A 23,140-nucleotide genomic window follows, 5' to 3' on the forward strand; every position below is an offset into this window, starting at 1 on the left:
AACTAAACATAAACAAAAAGTAAAAACAAAATCTACTTAGTGAAGAAAGCAAACAAGCACACACGAGAATATCAACCCCACGCTATTGCTCCCCGGCAACGGCGCCAGAAAAGAGCTTGATAATCCCCAAGTGCAGGGAATCATCGTAGCAATTTCCAAAGGTGGAAGTGATAAGTATGGAGTGTCGAACCCACAAGGAGCTAAAGGTAAGATCAATATTCTCTCAAGCCCTATCTGCCACTGATACGACTCTACGTACACCGAACGTTTGCTTCCAACTAGAAACGAGAAATAAAACTATGTTGTGGGTATGAAGAGGATAACTTTGTATGGTATCGGAGAGCTAAAATATAAAAGTAGGTGCTGTTATCATAAAGTTAGAATATATTACTAAATATTATAAATAGCGAGTGTGGAATAATGGTGGATCGGTGTGCGGAATTGTCCTAGGCAATTGTTAACAAGACCGGTAATCACTATTGCAGTTTCATATGAGGGAGAGGCATAAGCTAACATACTTTCTCTACTTGGATCATATGCACTTATGATTGGAACTCTAGCAAGCATCCGCAACTACTAAAGATCATTAAGGTAAAACCCAACCATAGCATTAAAGCATCAAGTCCTCTTTATTCCCATACGCAACAATCCCTCTTACTCAGGTTTGTGTTTCAGTCACTCACCAACCCACTATAAGCGAATCATGAACGTATTGCAACACCCTACAGCGGGAATCCCTCACGCTTGCGCGACACGGAGGGCACCATAGGACAGCACCAAAATAAAACATACAACTCATACCAATCTAGATCATCAATCAACCCAAAGACAAAAGATATCTACTCAAAACATCATAGGATGGCAACACATCATTGGATCATAATATGTGGCATAAAGCACCATGTTCAAGTAGGGATTACAGCGGGGTGCGGGAGAGTGGACCGCGTAAAAGATATGAGGATGGTGATGATGATGGTGATGTTGATGAAGACGATCACTGTGGTGACGATTCCCCTCCCGATGGCACTCCGGCGCCACCGGAAGAGAGGAGGAGAGGTTCTCCCCCTTGTGCTTCCTCCTCCATGGCCTCCACCCTCTGGTCCTTGGCCTTCATGGTGATGATGGCCCCTCCAGGATACTCCTCCATGGCCACCGGTGATGATGGCCCCCTCCGGCAGGGTGTCGGAGAGGGCCTAGATTGACTTCTCGTGGCTATAGAGGCTTGCAGCGGTGGAACTTCCGATCTAGGTTTCTTTCTGGAAGTTTGGGTATATATAGAAGAGTTTTGCGTTGATTTCACGTCAGGGGGGTCTCCGGGCTGTCCACAAGGCAGGGGGGCGCGCCCTAGGGGGTGGGCGCGCCCCCCACCCTCGTGGGCAGCCCCGGACTCTTCTGGCCTGCTTCTGGTACTCCGTGGGCTTCTTCTGGTCCAAAAATGATCTCCGTCAAGTGGCACGTCCATTGGACTCCGTTTAGTTTTCCTTTTCTGCGATACTCTAAAACAAGGAGAAAACAGAAACTGGCACTGGGCTCTAGGTTAATAGGTTAGTCCCAAAAATCATATAAAATATCATATAAATGCATATAAAACATCTTAGAAGGATAGTATAATAGCATGAATACTTCATAAATTATAGATACGTTGGAGACGTATCAGTGTGTTGCATCTTCGCTCCACTAGTTTTCACGACTTGATTTCTATGCTTGATTATGTTGCATCACCAATGATTCATACTTGCTCGTTTCATACGGTTGATGACAACCATCTACATGCTTTGCATATGATTGCCATCGATGTCTTGTCATATGTCTCCATATGTTGCCTCTCTCATGCTAGATGATTTGCCATGCATTGAGTGCAACAATGCATTTAGTCTTGCTTATGAGATTGCCCCCATAGCATTCTGCTACCTCTTGAGCATGCGTTGGTTTTCCCTTGAAGAGGAAAGGGTGATGCAGCAAAGTAGCATAAGTATTTCCCTCAGTTTTTTAGAACCAAGGTATCAATCCAGTAGGAGGCTACACGCAAATCCCTTGTACCTGCACAAACAATCAAGAACCTTGCAACCAACGCGATAAAGGGGTTGTCAGTCCCTTCACGGCACTTGCAAAAGTGAGATCTGATAAAGGAATAAGATAAATATTTTTGGTATTTTTGTTGTATAGATTGAAAAGTAAAGATTGCAAAATAAACGGCGACAGAAATAACTAGTTGACGGGAGATTAATATGATAGAAAATAGACCCGGGGGGCATAGGTTTCACTAGTGGCTTCTCTCAAGATAGCAGATTTTATGGTGGGTGAACAAATTACTGTCGAGAAATTGATAGAAAAGCGCAGAGTTATGAGTATCTAGGCATGATCATGTATATAGGCATCACGTCCGTGACAAGTAGACCGAAACGATTCTGCATCTACTACTATTACTCCACACATCGACCGCTATCCAGCATGCATCTAGAGTATTAAGTTCATAAGAACAGAGTAACACATTAGGCAAGATGACATGATGTAGAGGGATAAACTCAAGCAATATGATATAAACCCCGTCTTTTTATCCTCGATGGCAATAATACAATACGTGCCTTGCTGCCCCTGCTGTCACTGGGAAAGGACACCGCAAGATTGAAGCCAAAGCTAAGCACTTCTCCCATCGCAAGAAAGATCAATCTAGTAGGCCAAACCAAACTGATAATTTGAAGAGACTTGCAAAGATATCAAATCATGCATATAAGAATTCAGAGAAGAATCAAATATTGTTCATAGATAATCTTGATCATAAACCCACAATTCATCAGATCTCGACAAACACACCGCAAAAAGAATTACATCGAATAGATCTCCAAGAGAATCGAGGAGAACTTTGTATTGAGATCCAAAGAGAGAGAAGAAGCCATCTAGCTAATAACTATGGACCCTAAGGTCTGTGGTAAACTACTCACACATCATCGGAGAGGCTATGGTGTCGATGTAGAAGCCCTCCATGATCGATTCCCCCTCCGGCGGAGCGCCAGAAAAGGCCCCAAGATGGGATCTCACGGGTACACAAGGTTGCGGCGGTGGAAATAGGGTTTCGTGGTGCTCCTGGATGTTTTCAGGGTATATGAGTATATATAGGCGAAAGAAGTAGGTCGGTGGTGCCACGAGGGGCCCACGAGGGTGGGGGCACGCCTCCCTACCTCATGGCCGCCTCGTTGCTTCCTTGACGTCCACTCCAAGTCTCCTGGATTGCGTTTGTTCCCAAAACGATCCTCGTGAAGGTTTCATTCCGTTTGGATTCCGTTTGATATTCCTTTTCTGCGAAACACTGAAATAGGAAAAAAACAACAATTTGCACTGGGCCTTCGGTTAATAGTTAGTCCCAAAAATAATATAAAAGTGCATAATAAAGCCCATTAAACATCCAAAACAAATAATATAATATCATGGAACAATAAAAAATTATAGATACGTTGGAGACGTATCACATTCTCGCATATATTTGAAGATTTTGACATATTTCTTGTGAAGCATGCTTGTCTTACTTCTTTGCACCATACACCTAGTGCTATGAATATCGCCATTGTTGCATCATATTATTCGTGCACTTGTGCTTCTAATGGTTATGTGCAAAAGAAGAGAACCATCATGATGGATGATGTGTTTATCTACCATGCACATACGTTGTTTGCTTTCTTTTGTGCATGTGTAGGATACTTTGACTTGGTGTCAACTTTCAGTTCCCGTGAGCTCGAGCTCTTGAGAGCGAACCACTTGCGACCGACTCGCTTCTACATCGCACTTGCTTGGGCTTCGGCATTGTGAAGGACGCACAAGGACATGCTTTCAAGGTGATATCCTTCTCTTTTGAGAACCCCCAAACTATGAGCATGAATATGAGCATGAATATTGCCATGCCTCATGACATATATACCTTGTGTGTTGCATCCAATTCTTGGATTACTTGCTCCTATAATATGCTTGGTTGCAACAATGTCACCACTTCACATATGCCATGCCCCATTGATTGCTACATGCTTGACTTGATTTCCTCACACATGATGAACAATTGCCCTTTCTATTGTGTTGAGTGCCACACTATATTAACTACACCCTATGCACGTTATGCTTGGATTGTCTTGCACTTGACCCATGTGTTTAGACATCTCATCTTCTTTGGTGTTGTGAATGATTCTTATGCCTACCATAGACCTTTCATCGGGCACTTTGTGAATGCTTGCTATGAACTTGAGGTAGATGCTTATTATCTTGTCACACATATTTGCATCACAACCTCACATTTACATGCTTGTCCCCATGATATCTTTGCATTGATATGCTTACATGCCATGTCACAATCCTTTGTCAAACCATATGCTATGCTTGATAACGACACTTGTGTGGTGAACCACCTCTTAAATGCTTGGTTTTGCCCTAACGCTAACCACAGTTCTTTTTCCAAGTGTTTGTTGTCTTTGCTCCTTTTGAAGGAATCACTAGACGGTGCGACATTGGAGGGTGCCCATTCCGAGCTTGAAGATGATGAGTATTGGGTGATCGTCCACTCCTACACGGCGAAGCCATCTCTTTCCCATGGTGATTTGGTTTTCGATCCGAGGTCGGATCTTTCCCAAGGGGGAGGGGATGATGCGGAGCATCCTACGGTCATCTCCATGTACACCTTCATAGCACCTCAAGCCCCAAGTGGACCTACCGGACTTAAGGTGAACCCGCTCCTCTTTGAGATTTACATGAATATCCATTGGACTTGGTTGCTACCTCACCATGGAACGTTGTGCATCATTAGGTACAAGGGAAACCACCACCAAGCAGCTAGGAAGCTTTCCGGAGGCCAAGGAGAAGGACCCCAAGACCCAAGAGCTGACGGAGGTGTCAAGATGAAGAAAACAAAGCGTGCAAAAATTGCACTACCGGACAGTCCGGTCCCACAACGGATAGTCCGGTCGCACAGAAATTGCACTACCGGACAGTCCGGTCCCCACAGCGGACAGTCCGGTGGGACCCGAAAATGTATCTATACTCACTGGACTGTCCAGTCTGCCCAGTTTCGCTATGAATTGGGCTAAAAAGCCCATGTAACCACCGAGGCCCATACCCCTTCGCCCCTAGACTATATATTCCGAGCTCCTCTTAGTTTTTAGGGTTAGCTAAGATTAGAACTAGACATTAGAGCTTAGCTCATGTATCTACCCTTGTGGATTTCCTCTTGAGGGAGAAGACTCCATTGGAGTTCAAGGCCTCCATTGGAGAAGATCCCTAGGGATTCAAGACCCCTTCTAGGGAAGGATCTATCTAGATCATCAAGACCTCATCTCCTTTGGATTTGGGATGAACTTTACCTTGTATCTTTCCCTTTGTTGTTCTTGTACCTTTGTGGATCTCATGTGTTTGTGAGTCTAGTGGATGTGTGATTGGACTTGTTCTTGAGTGTTCCTCTTGTGTTTTCCCCTCTTGTTCTTCGTGTTCTTCGCGTTCTTCGTGGATTCCCCTCCAATTCGTGAAAGATCTCCACTTAGGGTCTCCACCCTACAACAGGGGTCCTGTTCATCCAACCCCCCACCGGGAACTGTTCATCCGAACCCCCCCCCCAACAACGCTCACTGTTCATCAAGGGAAGGAGGCAGCAAGGTTCGATCGGCTTCAATTAACAGCACTAGCGAAGGAATCGCTCGATCGGGTTCAGTTAACAGCCATCAATCGGTCGCTCGGGTTCAGTAATGCGTAGCCTGTAGTGCAATCGCTCGGGTTCAGTAGGCGAACGCCTCGCTCGGGGTCAGTTAGAGCCCAACGCCTCGCACCCACGCGCGTACGTGTACGAGAGAAACGTGCATCGCTCGGCCCCCGACCACCCACCGTAACCGGGAACTCCCCAATATTTTCCTCACCCTCGCTTCTACCACCGTTTTTTCCGTCATGGACGGCCCAAAGAATGTCATGCAGCTGCGTCTCCGGCCCGCCCAGGACGAAAAGCCCATTTTCTGTCATGATTTTTTTCATAGAAGTAGGAGCCCACCACATCTATGATGATACCATGTTTTGTCACAATTATCGTCATAGAAGTGTCATAAGCATGACCGATTTTTTTTCATTCGGCCCACAATGTCACGGATGTGTCTTTTTTTTTGTAGTGCATTAGCATAAGAAGCCAAGGTTTCATTACCATTGAACTCACACTAAAAGGGAAGGTGTGGAGCCTTCATCCTAGAGCAGCAAGTATAATCATATCTCAAGCATACCATTGCAACATTTCAATTTGATCCCATAAGAGTTTCCCTTTTTGAGTCAAGCGATAATCCTTTAAGTATTCACGTTGATCGAGATGTCTCCCATTATCAAGTTGAGTGGGGTTTTCTCAGGATTATCAAAGTAGTGTTTAATATTTTTCACATAATGAGCATCGAGGGTTTTAGGAGGTTCCCCATCTCCATGAGTAGCAAGTACACCTAATTTTTCTGCTATTTCGTGTTCCATATCCATAACTAAAGATACAAAACAACTTAGAACAGAAAATAAAAACTACTTAGTGATAAAGCATATAAGCACACACGAGAATATTCACCCCACGCTATTGCTCCCCGGCAACGGCGCCAGAAAAAGCTCTTGATAACCCACAAGTATAGGGGATCAATTTTAGCCTTTCTCGATAAGTAAGAGTGTCAAACCCAATGATGAGCTAAAGGTATAACAAATATTCCCTCAAGTTCTATCGACCACTGATACAACTCTACGCACACTTTACGTTCGCTTTACCTAGAACAAGTATGAAACTAGAAGTACTTTGTAGGTGTAAAGGGATAGGTTTGCAAGATAATAGAGAACACGTAAATAAAAGCTAAGGGCTGTTTAGATAAAGAAACAATTAAGTTAGTTTTAATAGAGAGCTTTTTGTCACAAGAAAGTTATTTTTCCCTAGGCAATCGATAACTAGACCGGTAATCATTATTGCAATTTCATATGAGGGAGAGGCATGAGCTAACATACTTCCTCTACTTGGATCATATGTACTTCTGATTGGAACTCTAGCAAGCATCTGCAACTACTAAAGATCACTAAGGTAAAACCCAACCATAGCATTAAGTATCAAGTCCTCTTTACTCCCATACGCAACAACCCACTTACTCGGGTTTGTGTCTCTGTCACTCATGCCACCCACCATAAGTGAATCATGAACATATTGCAACACCCTACAACGGGAATCCCTCACGCTTGTGCGACATGAAGGGCACCATAGGACAGCACCCAAAAAAACATACAACTCAAACCAATCACGATCATCAATCAACCCATAGGACAAAACGGATCTACTCAAACATCATAGGATAGCCATACATCATTGGGAAGTAATATATAGCGTTGAGCACCATGTTTAAGTAGAGGTTATAGAGGGGAGAAGAGGTGTTACACCGCTGCATGGAGAGTGAGAGAGTTGGTGATGACGGCGGCGAAGTTGTTGGTGTAGATCGCTGTCACGATGATGGCCCCCCTCGGTGTTCCGGCGCCGTCGGGAGAGGGGGAGAGAGCCCCCCTCCTTCTTCTTCTTCCTTGGCCTCCCCCTAGATGGGAGGAGGGTTTCCCCTCTGGTCCTTGGCCTCCATGGCGGCGGAGGGGCGGGAGCCCCTCCGAGATTGGATCTATCTCTCTGTTTCTCTTCCGTTTCGCGTTCCTGTTTTCTGGCCTTTCACCGTTTCTTAAATTCCCGGAGATCCGTAACTCCGATTGAGCTGAAATTTTAACACGATTTTTATCCGGATACTAGCTTTCTTGCGGCTGAAGAAGGGCACCAACCGCCTTATAGGGCCCCACAAGCTTGCTAGTCGCGCCCAAGGTCTTGTGGGCCCCGCGGGCATCTTTCTCGCATTGATTCTTTTTCCCAAGTATCACAAATATTCCAAAATAAATCTCCGTAAATTCTTATCGCGTTTGGACTTCGTTTGGTATGGATATTCTGCGAAACAAAAAACATGCAACAAACAAGAGCTGACACTGGGCACTGGATCAATATGTTAGTCCCAAAAATAATATAAAATGTTGCCAAAAGTATATGAAAGTTGTATAATATTGGCATGAAACAATAAAAAATTATAGATACGACGAAGAAGTATCAAGCACTAACCATTTGTCCTGAAGCATCACAATAATCATTCATAATTCTCTTCAAGGTAGTAGCATTCATAGCATCTACCCTCATAAGGATTAAAGAATCATCAGCAAAAAGTAAGTGGGAAATAAAGGGGGAATCACGCTACTGCTTGTTAACATCATGTGCACGCTGACAACATGGCACACCCGTCGCATTGAATAATCGTCACACTGTAGGTGCGTCCAAAATCATCTTTTTTCGAAATCATATACATACAAAAGAGAGTTATTTTTACTAACTTATTTATCTCAACATGCACGTAGACCACTTCACCATATAATTATACATGAGATAAGGTCCACCTGAACATGCAATCTTGTAGGAAAAAACCCACCACAACATTCAATCATGCATAAAAATATATTTTCCATTCAATTATTCTACTTACATTCAATACATTTTTATAACTATACATAATCAAGTATAATAAGTCATATGTATTTTTAATTTTGGTTCTCACGTTATCAATCCAATTTTTCAACAGGCAATTCCTGGCAACGCGCGGGGTATCCTCTGGTACAAACTATATTTTGAGATGGAGGAAGTGTTGCACAATAAGTTCTCATGAACTTCAACTAAAATGGGTTGCGACAAACTTACTTGTTTGAGATATAGTTAGCAAACTGAGGGATTTTCTGTAAAGTTGTTAATACAAGTACCCAAACTCATGAATTGATGGAGATAGCTGAATTTTTTAATGTCTTCGAGAGTTCTAGAGTAAGGACATAAAGTGAGTTTGTTTGATCTACAAATTCATTCAAATCTGAGTACTAAAATTGGGTGCCTGGAGCTTTCATGTTGGCTTGTGCTTTGTACTTCATCTTTATAGTAGAAAATTCCTAGACAATGCCCATGGTTTTTCCCCACAAGGGCTTCCACTTCAATCTGTTGGGTCTCCCCTTGATTTGATGTTTCTTTTGTCATATTTATTGCTACTCAAGTTCTTGCTTGCTATTGGTACATACTCCATACGTTCACAAATATAAGATGTTTTGAATATTTTAAAATGGACTACATATAGGCAAAAATGAGTGAAGAAACACACTAAGACGTGTCTATATACATCTGAATCGGGAAAAAGTTATAAACATCCTATATTTATGAAGGAGTATTACTCAAGAATGGTATTCTTCAGATGTGTTGACACCAGAGACATGACATACATGAAGTTTTTGATATGTTGATCATTATATCGGCATATTGATGTTTTATTAAGTGGTTGTTGCAAGTGTATTGTTAACTTGGTGCTCGTGGATTTCATGATATGCTTCTATTTTTTTACATGCACACACAAAGTGTTCGTTGAAATGCTTCTATTTCATGATATGCTTCTATTTTGATCACCTTTTCCGCCCTCTTTACCCTCACACCTGATCAATAAATTATGCTTATTTTGTACTTCATGAATCTATATGTCTAGATGCAATGATTCTCAAATTTGTTGTCGCATCTAGATATCTGGGTTAATTCTTTTAAATTCTAGAGATATGGGTTCATAGTCTTGTTCTTTGTGCATAGGAATTTGAGAACTAGGTTCTAGTGGATGTTAGAATTATGCATTTTCCTTAGAAATTGAGATTGAAGGAAAAGTCCTCCATTTTTCTTTACCCCATTCCTTTGAACCAAGCACATGAATAGTGTCACCCTAAAAAATAATCCCGCTCACATGTTATTCCTTCACTTTTCCTTTAACCAAAGATATCATAAAATCCTCAGTGGAACATTAAACATCTAATTATATATTTTTCATGTGGTTTGACTTTGATTTAACTACGTTTATTAAGATTTTCTGTGTTTTTTCAATTTACTATGTTTTTTTTTGGAAAAGGAGGTTAAGACCCCCGGCCTCTACATCAACCGATGCATACATCCATCTTTATTTATTATTCAATATAGGTATAACAAGAACATACATCAAGCCACCCGAAGCCACCACTCACACCTACAAAACTCGATAATGTGGAGTGCTCTCACTCCCATATCTAAAACCCGTGTCGTCGCCGATTCATCCGCATAACGTATCAGAACCCACAGCTGGTGCAGCAGACCTAAAACGCACACCGCATGCCCACGTTTTAGGCGCCGCCATCATCATCGAACCGCTAACCCATCTTCGGGTGAGAGATCTGCATCATCCTTGCCCGTCCTTCCATCCGTCGACGTCACCACGGCGCCCAATGGCGCCACCGCCCAGCGCTCGTCCGTCCAGACGCGAAGATGCTGGAAGATCTGTCGTGCGTAGCACCTGCCGACCAGGCATGACACAACGTAGCACCTGTCGGCCAGGCATGGCTTGACATCTCCACCGAAAGCTCCGTGCAAGACGAAGCCGCTCCACCTCCTACCTCTGTCTTCCAGCTCTGCTCCACAAACGATGCTCCCAAGAGAGAAAACGACACCGCAGTACCGCCATTGTCCAATCTGGAAGACCAGATCCTAGGGTTTCCCCCGGAGCAGCATGAGTGGGTCGACAATAGTTACACGACGATGCCTTCATCAAGGTAACGACGCAGAACGCTGCCATCGGCTCAGTTTTCACCAGCAACTATGTCTTTTCGACTCGCAACCGGAACTAGGTGGTGGATCTCGAGATCTGACCATCCAGCCTCAGGCCGACCACCTCCGACGGAGGAGATGACCACCACCGCCAGCGGCACCGGCCAGATTTGATCTGACTGGAGGCGCCGCCGACCAGTCAACCATGGCCACATCCCCTCCTGATCCGCCCTCCCACGAAGCCGCCGGAGCAGCGCCGAACCGCCAGGAAAGACGAAGACCGGAGGGCGATCTTGCGCCGCCGGTCCCTCCTAACCACGGGGCTGCAGCCTAGATCCCCGCCGTCCCCATCACTGGCGGCGCCCGTGTTTAGCCGGCGCACGTCTCTGGGGACGGCGAGGTGGAGGAGAGGGGGAAGGGACGGCGGCCGGGGCGCTGGGGTTGCCCCCCTGATCGCCCTGGAGGGAGCGATACGAGGGAGCCCTGGGAGCGATACGGGAGGAGTTCATGCGTTGTAGGACCCGTGTTGTGAATCAAACATCCAAGTTAACACAAATTGTGTGTTATCCTATCCTCTATTGATTCGTATCCTATTAACGTATTTTGTTTCTATTTCTTTGTTTTTTTAATGCTGTGAAACAAACAAGCCTAAGTCATTTATAGATTGTTCGAGATAGCCCATGACGCCAAGATGATAATGACGAGGAATTGCTGCTTGAGCCGGTCTCAATGAGGGTCAAATGTGTTGGTCAAATATCTGAATGGAGGACCAAGGTATATATTGCCAGCAAGCGAAAGCAAAAAATGGCAGTTAACCGATTCGTTTGACACCTTTTTATACGAGCCATTTGACGATGTTTCTTACCCAGACTGATATTTCAGAGTAACCCAAATTGTTACTCTGAAATATGAAGCCATGGAGGGAAAAAGGCAGCGATCGTGCGGTGGTCAATAGAGCTGCTTGAGATTGAAGGCCAGTCCACCTTTTGCACCATTTTATCAGTAGGACGTCTTCAGCTCAGTGTACAAAATGATCGTCTTCAGTCCAGTGTTTTTTTTTTTGCGGGTGTCTTCAGTTCAGTGTTGTATAGAAGAAATTCAAATATGTACATCCTGGATGCTGGTAAATTCTACCAGTATGCTATTCAAAACACGCACAGTCTGTTCTTTGTGCAGAAGAATGATTTACTTGTGAAAATAATATATATTTTTGAGGGGCACTTGTGAAAATAATAATAAAGTATTCAAATGTTTGCTCTCGTCTTGTGTTTAAAGAGGCCGCGGAAACAAAAGATACGCACTAGAGAAAAGGGCCGTGGCACAGCCCGTCAAAAAAAGGCCGTGGCGCAGTGTCTCGTCGCTGCCCGTTCCCCGCAGAGGCCCACAAACAGAGCCCCCTCCTCACACCGGTCCCATCCCGCCGGCGCCAGCGCCCAAACCCTCGCCGCCGCAGCACTACTTCCTCGGCGGCCGGAACGGTAGTGCATCCCGCTGTTAGCACGACGCCAGCGAAGGCCATGGCGGACCCACCTTCCCCCCGCCTAGACGAAGACGACACCTTCGGCCGCGACTTCAACGCCTCGCCCTCTCGCAACGCCGCCCCCGCCCGTTCCGGTACCCTCCTTCAGTCCCTCCTCCTCCGCCTCTGCTTTCACTCATGCTCGAGCTTTGGCTTCTCGGAAGCTCACCTGGTTCATACGGCGCTTTTGCTGCTGCTGCTTCTATGCAGGCGAGAAGAGGCAGTTCGGCGATCTGGATGACGACGAAGACGATGTCTTCGCTTCCAAGAAGGTAATTCTTCTAGGTTTCCTCTTTCAACCTGGTACAAAATATTAGTACGTTTTTTTTCCTTCTGCCACTGGAAGAATTCGTGCAAATCTTATGTATGGGAGCCAGTCCTTACTACCATGTTAAATTACGATTGCCATTAGGATTGCAATGATACATACAGCATGGTAAAATGCTTAGCACGTTGGTCTTGGTGAAGTTCTCTCTGTCTCGAATTTATGGTCAGATGCATTAGATAGTGGATACTGTGGCTGTTTCACATGGTAATGGAAAGATGCAGTAAGAAAATTCAACATATGCTTTCCTGCCTACCTAATAGTCCTGTAAGTTTTGACAATTTCATGGAACAAGAATCTCTCATTTAAGACAGCAAGTTTGTGTGCAGGGAAAGACAAAGGTGGAGGAAAGTGCACCAGGTGCTGCCACGGGAATGATTCTGTCTCTTCGGGAAAGGTATATTATATTTCTTATCTAACTTTTGATCTATTGCTGTTTTTACCAAATAACTGTGGTTCTATTGTTAATTGTAACAATGGCACTAACTCCTCTTGCCCTTTTGAAGTTTGCAGACCTGCAAAGAGAATCTTGAATCAAACCAGGTGTGTAGTTAGTCACTGTTCTTCAATGTTATCATTTGCTAGTTGAGTACAGTTTTATTGAGCTCAATTTATGTTGTGTTAGTGTAATTGAAGTACCCTGTTATGCCTCATTCTGGTATAAAATAACTGTGCACTCCATTAGTTGTATGAGCAGTTTACCTGTAATTGGCAAGCAATCATTCTGGGATAGTATGTACTGTGTTTTCGGTCAATGTTCTTTGTTCAGTGAATTATTATTGGCCAAACCCAAGCCTCACAGACTTCCATTGTTTCATAATAGCCTTGAAGGGTTCTTTCAGTCTATAGTGCAACTGTGAACATTCGACTACTTAATCATATGAAAATGTGTAAACTAATAAAGCTTAACATACCTGAACTTTACTTAAAATTTAGACATCTGAGAAACCGAAAGGCAAGTCACAACTAAAAGTACACCCACTGAGCAGACAATTTCTCTATAATAGAATGATTAATGTCTGTCACTAAATGTGGAGATGTAGTTTCAGTAACCATGCATGCAGTTTTTTACACCAATGTTTGCATTTCGTTCCAGTTTTACCTCTACATAGCTTAACATATATGATCCATAATGCTGTAATTTCTGAAATGCTGCATTTATATGCATCACAGGTGGAACTGGAAGCTGCTAAATCAGAAATCCAGAAGTGGCATTCAGCATTTCAGAACATTCCTGCTGTACCTGCAGGAACCAATCCAGGTTTGCAAGTTAAATCGAAGTCCATCCTATTTCTGGTAATAACTGTGTAAAGAATATTTATTTATTTATTTGAAACGCAGAGCCTGTTTCGGTGGTTACTTATCTCAATAACCTGAAGTCGTCGGAGGAGTCACTGAAGGAGCAGGTTGGTTGTTGTGTCATACTCGTAAAACTGATAAGATAGTCATGCTTTGCTTCGGTTTGATTGTTCCTTAATTGTATACTCAGCTGGAGAAAGCGAAGAAAAGAGAAGCTGCTTTTATTGTAACATTTGCAAAACGAGAACAAGAGATTGCGGAATTGAAGGTACCCTCCGGGAGCCTCCTACGACGAGGAGAAATATCTCAATATGGATAAATCTGACCAATACTTAGTTATTTCAATTGATCAATTTTTAGCGTCCTTCTAGTTTGTATTGATTGTTTGTTAATTTTTTTGTATGAATTTGCAGTCTGCAGTTAGGGACTTGAAAACACAATTGAGGCCACCATCAATGCAGGTAAAATAGTGTTACTTATGCTATTTGTTTTACGCTTGCCAATTTATAATGTATTTGAACTTTGAATTAGTGTTTATCAAAAGTTGCTTGTACAGGGGTTCTGTTCATTTGTTTAGATTAAATCTACTGCAGAATGTAAACTGTAAAAGAATACTTAGTTGCTAAAATGGCTTATTTTGGACTTGACCATTGTTGTTCTGTGCACACCTAACTGTAGAGTTATAGTTATTATTACTTCAATTTGGTAAACCGTAATTAGTATTGGATTCATTTCAATCAAATCTGGACTTGGTACCAGTACTGCTCCAGCTATGTAGACTACTTTATCAGGCAAAGTGACAGCAGTACATGTAAACTATACCATCATATTATCTGGAAAACTCACAAACTCTTCTTGTCAAAAGGTGTCCATGCTCTTTCTTCTGTGTGCTCACCTTTGTTCCCTTTGACATAGTGGCCTCCATGATCTGCACTAGTCGACCTTTATCTATACCAATTGTACTGACCCACGTATACGAATGAGAGTAGCTTGAACAAATATATACAAGGCAGAGGAGGTTGCAAGCAAGTAATATATTTAGTAAGCTACCATGTTTAGTGGGGTACCTACTGTATAGGTTCATATTAATTGAAGTAAACCCAGGTGTATCTTAGTCATGTTCTTCTCTATGGTCTAGCAGAGGGCAGTTTGTTTGTAATTTTACATACAAGATATCACCTTTTAGAGATCCAGTGGTCTACGCCTCTACGGTCTCTATATTGCATCTTATACTCCCTCCGATCCATATTACGTGTCACTTAAATGGGTGTATCTAGACGTATTTCAGTGCTAGATACATCCATTTGAGCGACAAGTAATTTGGATCGGAGGGAGTATTAAAACAAGGTTATGTGCTATGATTATTAAATTGCATCCTCGCTAATTTGAAGGATTATCTGTAGGTGGTCAACACCAGATTCTGTAGTGAACAGACATCCTAAGGCCTACAGTCCAAAAAAAAAAAACATTGCAAGGTTCACCGTACGAATTTTCTGTTATGTATTGTTTCTGAATTCCAATAAAATGAGTCATGAGCTGCACTGCAACTATGATTACAGGATTAACTGTTCCACTTAAACAACAAGATGAACTTTGTGGAATGGAATAATGAATGTGAGATTCTCCGAATACTGAAGATGGTACCGTACCATCTAATCTAGCTATCATCTATATTTTCTTTAACATTGAGTGGAAATACCTTATGTTCCGTTTAAATATCTTCTCACTCACGTCATGTCTAATTGTCTATGATACTACCCTTTTGTTTGGACTCCCTGCATGGCAGGATTAACTTCTTTCAAACGCTAGCTTCTTAGAGAAGCTAATGGACTGGGCTCTTGGTATAGGAACAGGCTTAGGTTCTGTTTGGGCTGCAGGAACTAGACAGGAATTTCACAGGACGAATTGGGATAGTACTACTACGTTTTGATAATGTGGCCTTAAGCTCCCTGAGAAGCTGTAGTAGTTGGAGTTAATAATTCCTAAACCCTATGTTATCATGCTAAATAGCTTATTTACATCCCTTTTTCTGTTTGCTTCAACAGACAAGACGATTATTGCTTGATCCAGCAATTCACGAGGAATTTACACGCTTAAAGGTCAGCAATTCTCCTTCAATTATACAATTCATGTTGAAATATAAGAGTTGTTTGTACCAGCATGTTTTAAAACTGAAAGCCTGACATTGTAAAGTCTAGGAGAACCTTTTATAGTAGGTTTCTGATGCCTTGCTGCACCATCTTTTGTAATAATTAGTCAAATATGTAATGAGACAGTATTTGCTTGTCTTATCTTAAAGACTTAAACTAATGGCTATGGTCCCCTTATACAAGTATGAAAGGCACAAAGCCCAGCAGTTTTACTATCACAAAGAATGTATTATGAAAATAATGGAGTATTTATGGAATAAATTGTAACTCGCAAATGTATTATATGGGAACATGATAGGTGGATGATTCAAGCATATTACTAGCCATGCTGAATTGCTGATAATGCCTCAAGTGTGGAATTAAAAAGATGTGTTTTCTAGTGTCTTAGGAAGGCTGAACCTTACATAGCTTGACACCGAGTGGCTAACAAATGGTATTACCCATTTTTGTCCAGAATCTGGCTGAAGAGAAAGAGAAAAAGATAAAAGAACTGCAGGAAAATGTTGCTGCTGTCAATTTTACTCCATCCAGCAAACATGGGAAGATGCTAATGGCCAAGTGTAGAACATTGCAAGAGGAAAATGAAGAGATTGGGGCAATGGCTTCTGAAGGAAAAGTAAGTCTGCCAACAGACATAAGCTGTTTAATACATTTTCTATGGTTTTCTCTGCCTTTGGAGGAAAAGAATCATCGGTCATTCTTTGAACAACCAACATACTAGAAGAGAATTTTGTTGCCTTATTATATTTGGCAGAATGCGTTCTTACGAAGTATCTTTGGTACAGATCCATGAACTTGGAATGAAAATTGCAGTTCTGAAGACCCAGAACAATGAGCTCAGGAATCAGTTCGATGGTACGTGTTGAGCTATATCCAAGTGAAAAGAGTGACAAATAACCAATATGTGTGTTTATTATAAAAATTGTTAAAGATGGTGGACATTTGTAGGTCATTCAGAACAGAAATTGCTCTGCTCCTTGTTAATGGATATTATGCTAACATGGAGGTACTTAACCTTTTCATTGCGTTGTCAGGGCTGTACAAACACATGGATGGCCTAACAAATGATGTTGAGAGGTCAAATGAAATGGTAGGATTCGTCATTCTTGTTGCTACTGAATTGCTTGCTTATTTTATCCACACTAACCCTTTTACTGCCAACTCTTCCTTAGGTTTCCATTCTGCAAGAGGAGTTGGAAGCTAAAGATGTGGAGCTGGCAAGGTTGAAGGAGATGCTTTGCCAGAAAGAGGCAACTGAAGACGACACGGTCGTTGAAGAAAGAGAGGAAGCTGCAAATGATATGAACGCTTCTTCTGATCCGCAGCCGATAAAAGTGGAGTCCTAAGGGTGCCAACTGTTTTCTGCTGCTCGGTTTATGCCTCTGATGTAATGTAACGCGTTGATGGCTGCAACAGTTTTTCCACATTGCTACTTGGTTACCTGAGAATTTCATCTGTATGCTTGATGGAACGCTCGTGTATCACAGGTTCTAAGTTATCCCGTTTATTCTTGATCTGGATTGCATGTTCTTAGAAGCTTTATTCTGATGGCAGCAAAGGGAGAGGGCGAGGCGGTTGTGCAAGTATGAGCAGCATTCGTGAACTTTTTTTGAAGGGACTGTTTGCCGTTCGGCTTGGGTACAGATCGGTACAGTTACACACTGAGAAAGCGCAGCCTAAGTTTACCAGGTTTTTCTTTTCGTTTTGAAAAAAAGAAAAGTTTTACCAGGTTTTCTGATTCAACGTTCCTTCTTCTGGCACAGTTTGCAAACTCTGCAGCAATAAACACATACGATACGTTTGGTTGGGACAAAAAAGCGCGACCTCCGAATACAGTGACTTCCGAAACCATAACCAGCATTTGTTTCGCTCATGACCTATTCTGTAACAGTGCTTCTTGATACGGCGCTTCACAAAGTTGAAACCGCCCGAAGCGGACGGGATTAGAAATCGGACCGCGGTGTATTCTGTAACAGTGCTTCCTGATACGGAGAGCCCACGAACCAAACAACCTATTCTGTAACAGTGCTTCCTGATACGGCGCTTCACAAAGTTGAAACCGCCCGAAGCGGACGGGGTTAGAAATCGGACCGCGGTGTATTCGGTAACAGTGCTTCCTGATACGAAGAGCCCATGAACCAAACAACCTATTCTGTAACAGTGCTTCCTGATACAGCGCTTCACAAAGTTGAAACCGCCCGAAGCGGACGGGGTTAGAAATCGGACCGCGGTGTATTCTGTAACAGTGTTTCCTGATACGGAGAGCCCATGAACCAAACAACCTATTCTGTAACAGTGCTTCCTGATACGGCGCTTCACAAAGTTGAAACCGCCCGAAACGGACGGGGTTAGAAATCAGACCGCAGTGCTTCCTGATACGGAGAGCCCACGAACCAAACAAAGGAGGTATTACGTAACAATATTCAGAAACAGCGCTTCCGCATACGCTAAACTGAATACGTTACCATGGCCGAACCAAACGCGTCGATAGTTTGCTACTCTGATCTGATCTAGATACATCCGTTTGAGCATCAACTAATTCTGGATGGAGGGAGTAGGAGAATTTCTGCACGGACACAGGCCCGTCCAATAATGCACTTTGTGGCGAGCCGCAGAGTTTTATTAATACCGAGTCCAAAAATGCAGTTCAGAGATTTGACAAAGAACAACATGCAACATTCAGAAATTTGACTAGAATCTTGAGCGTACCAGAAACCTAGCTAACAGCTTGGCCATATTTTCAACCACCAAGGCAGAGCCAATATGCAGGGAGTGCTGATACATAAGAATGCAGCATCACTGTTGGTTCATGCTGAAAGTAAATTTGATAACTAGGCCTCATCATGCCAGTCGGACTGGCTAACTCTGCAGGGCTTCATGATGACAGACCTAGTTTGTCTCGGAATACTTGAACCCATACTTCTTAAAATACTCCCGGAATCCATACACGCTCTGGTCATAGTTGAACTGCACACAAGGAAATAGCATCACATCAGCTCAACCTGGAAACCATGAACCGGACCCAGGACCGGACCTCTATACAGCATTAGACTTGACAAGTGAGTAATGCATGAATGGCTCATGCATGAATATTAAGGACGCTTCAGGGCATTGCTTACAGGTAGGACTTTTGCGGAGTATTTCGTGATGCTCGGGTCCACGATCTTTCCTGGGTTAGCAGCCTGAGAAAATACACATCATGATGTTACCAGGATAAAATGGCAATAAACTGTATTGTAGGTGCAGATAACACGATGAGCAAGTAAATAAGGAAGAAAGAAATGGAAACCAAATTCATTCTAGGGAAATGATGTGGAGCTCTATACCAAATAATATGCGATTCCTAGCCATGAAATGATGGGAACACATTAAACACAGCTAAGCAAATAATAACTACAAACAGTACCGACGCCATTCGCGGTCAACAAAGAACAAACTGACCATACATGAGCAAGTTAGCAGAGCAGGACCTTCTCCAATACGGAAATGAGATGCAAATGAAAACACTAATTCCTGGTCTGACAAAGGATGCAACGAATCTCTAGATGGAGCCACAAAATACACACATTTCCTGAGAACTTAAGTCTATTCTCCCTCAAAAGAAGATTAGTGCTTCTCTGGTACACCAGGAATTAAATTGCGCAAATATTGGAGCGGTGTAGTGTTGTAATGGTGGATGCAAATCAGACCGCAATGCAATATGTGCTTTTCACTCTTCCACTCTTACGAGGACCATGAGAGCACATAATAGAGAAACTATCTCGAAATTTCCCTCAAAGTAGGGCATATGACTTCAAAATGCTAAAGGTAACACGCAGAAAGAAGTTGGACCCTTTAACGATTCTCCAGCCATTAGAACACATAAGGATTAAGAAACTTATCATTCTTTAGCCACAAAAAAAAGGGGCAGCCCGGTGCATGTAGCTCCCGCTTGCACAGGGTCCGGGGAAGGGTTCGACCACTTTGGGTCTATTGTAAGCAGCCTTTCCCTACATTTCTGCAAGAGGCTATTTCCAGGACTTGAACCCTTGACCTCATGGTCACAAGGCAGCAGCTTTAGCCACAAAAATTAAGAAAATAAATAAATAAGATCAAGAATCAAGATCGTTGACAAAAATGTAGGTGGCACATAGTTCGAAGTAAAGAAGTGGCAACATGTGTTAACCGATGAAATGTGAAGTAAACAATCATGACCTGTTCTGGGTTGTAAAATACTTCAAGAAATGGGTACTCAGTCTTTTGCCTCGTGAGGCAAAACCCAGGATACTTTGGGCATTCCACCTGACAACGTAGAACAAAATAATAATTCCTATCAGTTTGAGACTAAAGGCAAACAGGATGGCAGCAGTCACAATTGTATAGATGAGAAGCAAGAAGCCACAAATTTTAAGCAAGTGTATCATGACATTACCCAAGATAAAGCATCCAAATGAAAAGGAAATCAAAAGTGACAGTCTGATTTGACAGGCAGGCAATTAAACTATCTTGTGACTAATTGATCGTATCTTTGTACATCATAATATCTACAATTGTAAATTGCCAAAATAATAGAAGTACAACCATTCACACATCTAAGCTTCCCATAGAGCTGCTTCTCTAGCAGGTGAAAGAAAAGCCTAGGAAAGACCATCGAAGATACATCCGCAAAACAAAGAGCTTCCACACATGTGCCTGAAGCTCAACAGAAAACTGAAATAGGTGAACTTTATAGTGCATGATGAATTAGATTTGCCAAAGGTAGTATTGTATTAGGTGTATACAAATTAAATCAGATAGGACTAACTTCAAGATTTTGAATTTTAACATGCAGTTAAGACAGAAAACCAACCTTTACAATGTTCCATAATAGCTAGACATGGTAATTTGAACAGATAGAAAAGCAGAGTGCATTGAAGTTTTCAAAAAATAACTCATCATTTTATAGGTGACCGGAAAATACTTCATGGCATATTTTTTGCGGGCGTAATAAGAGTATTGGCTTACCCGAACAAACTTTATATGAGGATAAAATGTAGCAGCAGCTTCCTCCAGTACTTTGTCAAGATGTTGTGTATAAGTGCACCTACAAAAGCAATTTCATTACTGTTGTAAGCATGTGCAAAGCTATTGACATAGTACAACTCAACTATTCTTGTGTTTCTGAACAAAAAACATGAGCCTAACATACTTAATAGTAAAGGCCACAACTACAGGCCGTCCTTCATGTAATAGCTGCACAAACTGACGCTCTGATGTGAACGGTATGATTCTTGATGGACCTAGATCCTTGGGATATCCAGTGTAGTACCTTCAATACCAACAAGATGATTCAAACATAATAAAATAGTGATACACCCAAAAAAAGGGGAAATTAGTTAAATTCTACTATTTGTAAAGCTGGGAGAGTGCGAACAATGCCTGCCAGACTGTGTGCAAACAATGACTTCCGGAGTTAGTGCAAGCAACAAGCTACAGGTTTTATAACCGTCTTTAGAGCAATGGTATTCATGAACAAAAACCGCTTGCACGCACTAGCGAATAAAGTCTCAAGAGAAGATTTAGTTAAATTCGTTCATGCTGAAGACAAAAACAGAATTAGATAGATATACAAAGGAGGTAATGAGTTTGTTGCACACATCGCATTACATACCCTACATATCCGAAGATATTCTATCCACATATGTTACATCTTTTCTATATGTCAGTAACAGGATTAATCCAAAGCTGTCTTGTCAATAATAAATTAATTATACACTAAGAGAATGCCTACAAGTGACTATAGAATCCATCTTGCCTAATTGAAGAAGTCACGAACCACCATCTACGATTAAGACGGCATGTTCAACTTTCTTCAATGATCTAAATAGATGTAAATGCATGAGCACTAACATTTTACTATTAGTTTTGCACTCTTCTGCAGACCATCTATCACCAGTTGTACTGGAATACTTGGCATGCTGGCAAAAGGCTAAAGAGACAAACTATGTATCAGTTCCAAAACGGGATTAATGAGATAAATGGCGCCACTTTCGCTGTACTCAGTCTACGAAGCGTGCTATTTTCCAGAATAAAAAGGGCTAAATCATCTGAAGGGGAATCGACCTGTTCTGCTGAAAAATGTATAGACCGAGATGTATGGAAACAAAACTAAAAGGTAGGATTGAGGTATGTGGAGGTTTTCCTCACTTGGATGTGGACCGGAGCTGGGAAACCATCCTATCGAAAAATGACGCGTCGGCCATCTCTGAGGCACACCCACCGCGAGTGGGCGAGGCGCGGCCGGGAACACAGGCTTCTGAGCAGTGGCGGAGCTACAAATAAATTGCTTGGGGGCCAAGCTAAAGAACACACACACACAAAAATAATAATATATATATCAAATTCTGGATCACTGGCATTAATCAGTATACCTTCTCTTATTTGTTACAATATGAAGAGATCAGATACAAACAAAATAAGCTATACCAAACTTTACTATACGATAATCTGTCAGGCACTCCAATTTTGACTGTCCTTGCACATAGCTACCTCTACTACAACTTCTAAACTGTAAACAATAATTGAGTGAATTGTTTATGCTAGCACATTGGTAATGAGATGAATAGACGATGACCTAAGTGAAATTTAGGGAGAAACTGAGAATGCTTCAAACAAAATATATGTGCAGCTTGTAGTGATTCACTGGAATTGGAGAGATTGAGGCTTGAGAGACGAGAGGATCAGATTCAAGGAGGAGCTCATTTGGGTGTTGCTTGGGTTGCCGGTGGTAGCTGCGTGTACCTCGGCCGCGTGGGGTCGTGGGTTGGTCGACTCCGACTCGCCGTGCTGCTGTGCTGCAGCCCCCTTGGCCAGTGGGCGGAGCCGCGGCGGCCTGCGGTTGCGGCGTGACGGGGGGCGGCGGCAGCTGAGTCGCCGGGTGCTGCGTCTCTGTGTGGCGTGAGGCGTGAGCTCCCGGGCCATGGGGTTGGGGCCTCAGTGAATGCTGGGCCTAGGTATCTAATCTTTTTTTCTCCAGAGCTGGGCGGGCCACGGCCCAGGTCAGCTCTAGCGTGGGCCCTCGGCGCGGGCGGAGACGCTCCTGAGTCCTGACGGCAGGCTGAGCACGAAATCCCTAATTAAGGAGTACTCGTTGCAAAGAACACTCCATCTTCCGAGGTCACGACAAACGGCGCACATGCAGCGCGTCACTTGTCACAATCTGGGAGTTTTCTCTTTTTTCGTAGATTCGTTTA

The 23,140-nt window shown here is 42.8% G+C and overlaps 2 protein-coding genes across 3 annotated transcripts; one reads left to right on the forward strand and one right to left on the reverse strand.

The window, feature by feature from the left end:
* The first annotated feature begins 11,950 nt into the window (after positions 1–11,950).
* Positions 11,951–17,445, forward strand: LOC123163938 (FKBP12-interacting protein of 37 kDa). Its single transcript, XM_044581343.1, has 13 exons — positions 11,951–12,250; positions 12,366–12,427; positions 12,810–12,877; positions 12,987–13,023; positions 13,654–13,741; positions 13,822–13,886; positions 13,970–14,047; positions 14,193–14,240; positions 15,825–15,878; positions 16,384–16,545; positions 16,715–16,784; positions 16,964–17,019; positions 17,102–17,445. The coding sequence occupies exons 1-13, from the start codon at positions 12,154–12,156 to the stop codon at positions 17,273–17,275; spliced, it is 1,059 nt and encodes a 352-aa protein (XP_044437278.1). The 5' UTR covers positions 11,951–12,153; the 3' UTR covers positions 17,276–17,445.
* A 1,069-nt stretch (positions 17,446–18,514) lies between these two features.
* Positions 18,515–22,876, reverse strand: LOC123163939 (uncharacterized). 2 transcript variants are annotated; one of them, XM_044581344.1, is made up of 7 exons: positions 22,689–22,876; positions 22,095–22,246; positions 21,097–21,216; positions 20,913–20,991; positions 20,124–20,210; positions 19,049–19,111; positions 18,515–18,896 (listed from the first exon to the last, which is right to left on the reverse strand). In XM_044581344.1, the coding sequence occupies exons 2-7, from the start codon at positions 22,148–22,150 to the stop codon at positions 18,819–18,821; spliced, it is 483 nt and encodes a 160-aa protein (XP_044437279.1). In that variant the 5' UTR covers positions 22,151–22,246; positions 22,689–22,876; the 3' UTR covers positions 18,515–18,818. The 2 variants fall into 2 exon arrangements, with proteins under 2 accessions (XP_044437279.1, XP_044437280.1); XM_044581345.1 differs by lacking the exon at positions 20,124–20,210.
* Between the last annotated feature and the right edge of the window lie 264 nt (positions 22,877–23,140).

The sequence above is a fragment of the Triticum aestivum genome, chromosome 7D, assembly GCF_018294505.1.
Source record: "Triticum aestivum cultivar Chinese Spring chromosome 7D, IWGSC CS RefSeq v2.1, whole genome shotgun sequence".
In the NCBI taxonomy this organism is placed as follows: Eukaryota; Viridiplantae; Streptophyta; class Magnoliopsida; order Poales; family Poaceae; genus Triticum; species Triticum aestivum.

Bases quoted from the DNA above. Each gene is read 5' to 3' on its own strand.
- LOC123163938 (XM_044581343.1), top strand. From the start codon at position 12,154: ATGGCGGACCCACCTTCCCCCCGCCTAGACGAAGACGACACCTTCGGC. The intron at 13,887-13,969 runs GTTGGTTGTTGT...TTGTATACTCAG, and splicing joins AGGAGTCACTGAAGGAGCAG to CTGGAGAAAGCGAAGAAAAG. The intron at 16,785-16,963 runs GTACGTGTTGAG...TTGCGTTGTCAG, and splicing joins GCTCAGGAATCAGTTCGATG to GGCTGTACAAACACATGGAT.
- LOC123163939 (XM_044581344.1), bottom strand. From the start codon at position 22,150: ATGGCCGACGCGTCATTTTTCGATAGGATGGTTTCCCAGCTCCGGTCC. The intron at 20,992-21,096 runs GTATGTTAGGCT...TTGCTTTTGTAG, and splicing joins GTTGTGGCCTTTACTATTAA to GTGCACTTATACACAACATC. The intron at 18,897-19,048 runs GTAAGCAATGCC...CCTTGTGTGCAG, and splicing joins ACTCCGCAAAAGTCCTACCT to TTCAACTATGACCAGAGCGT.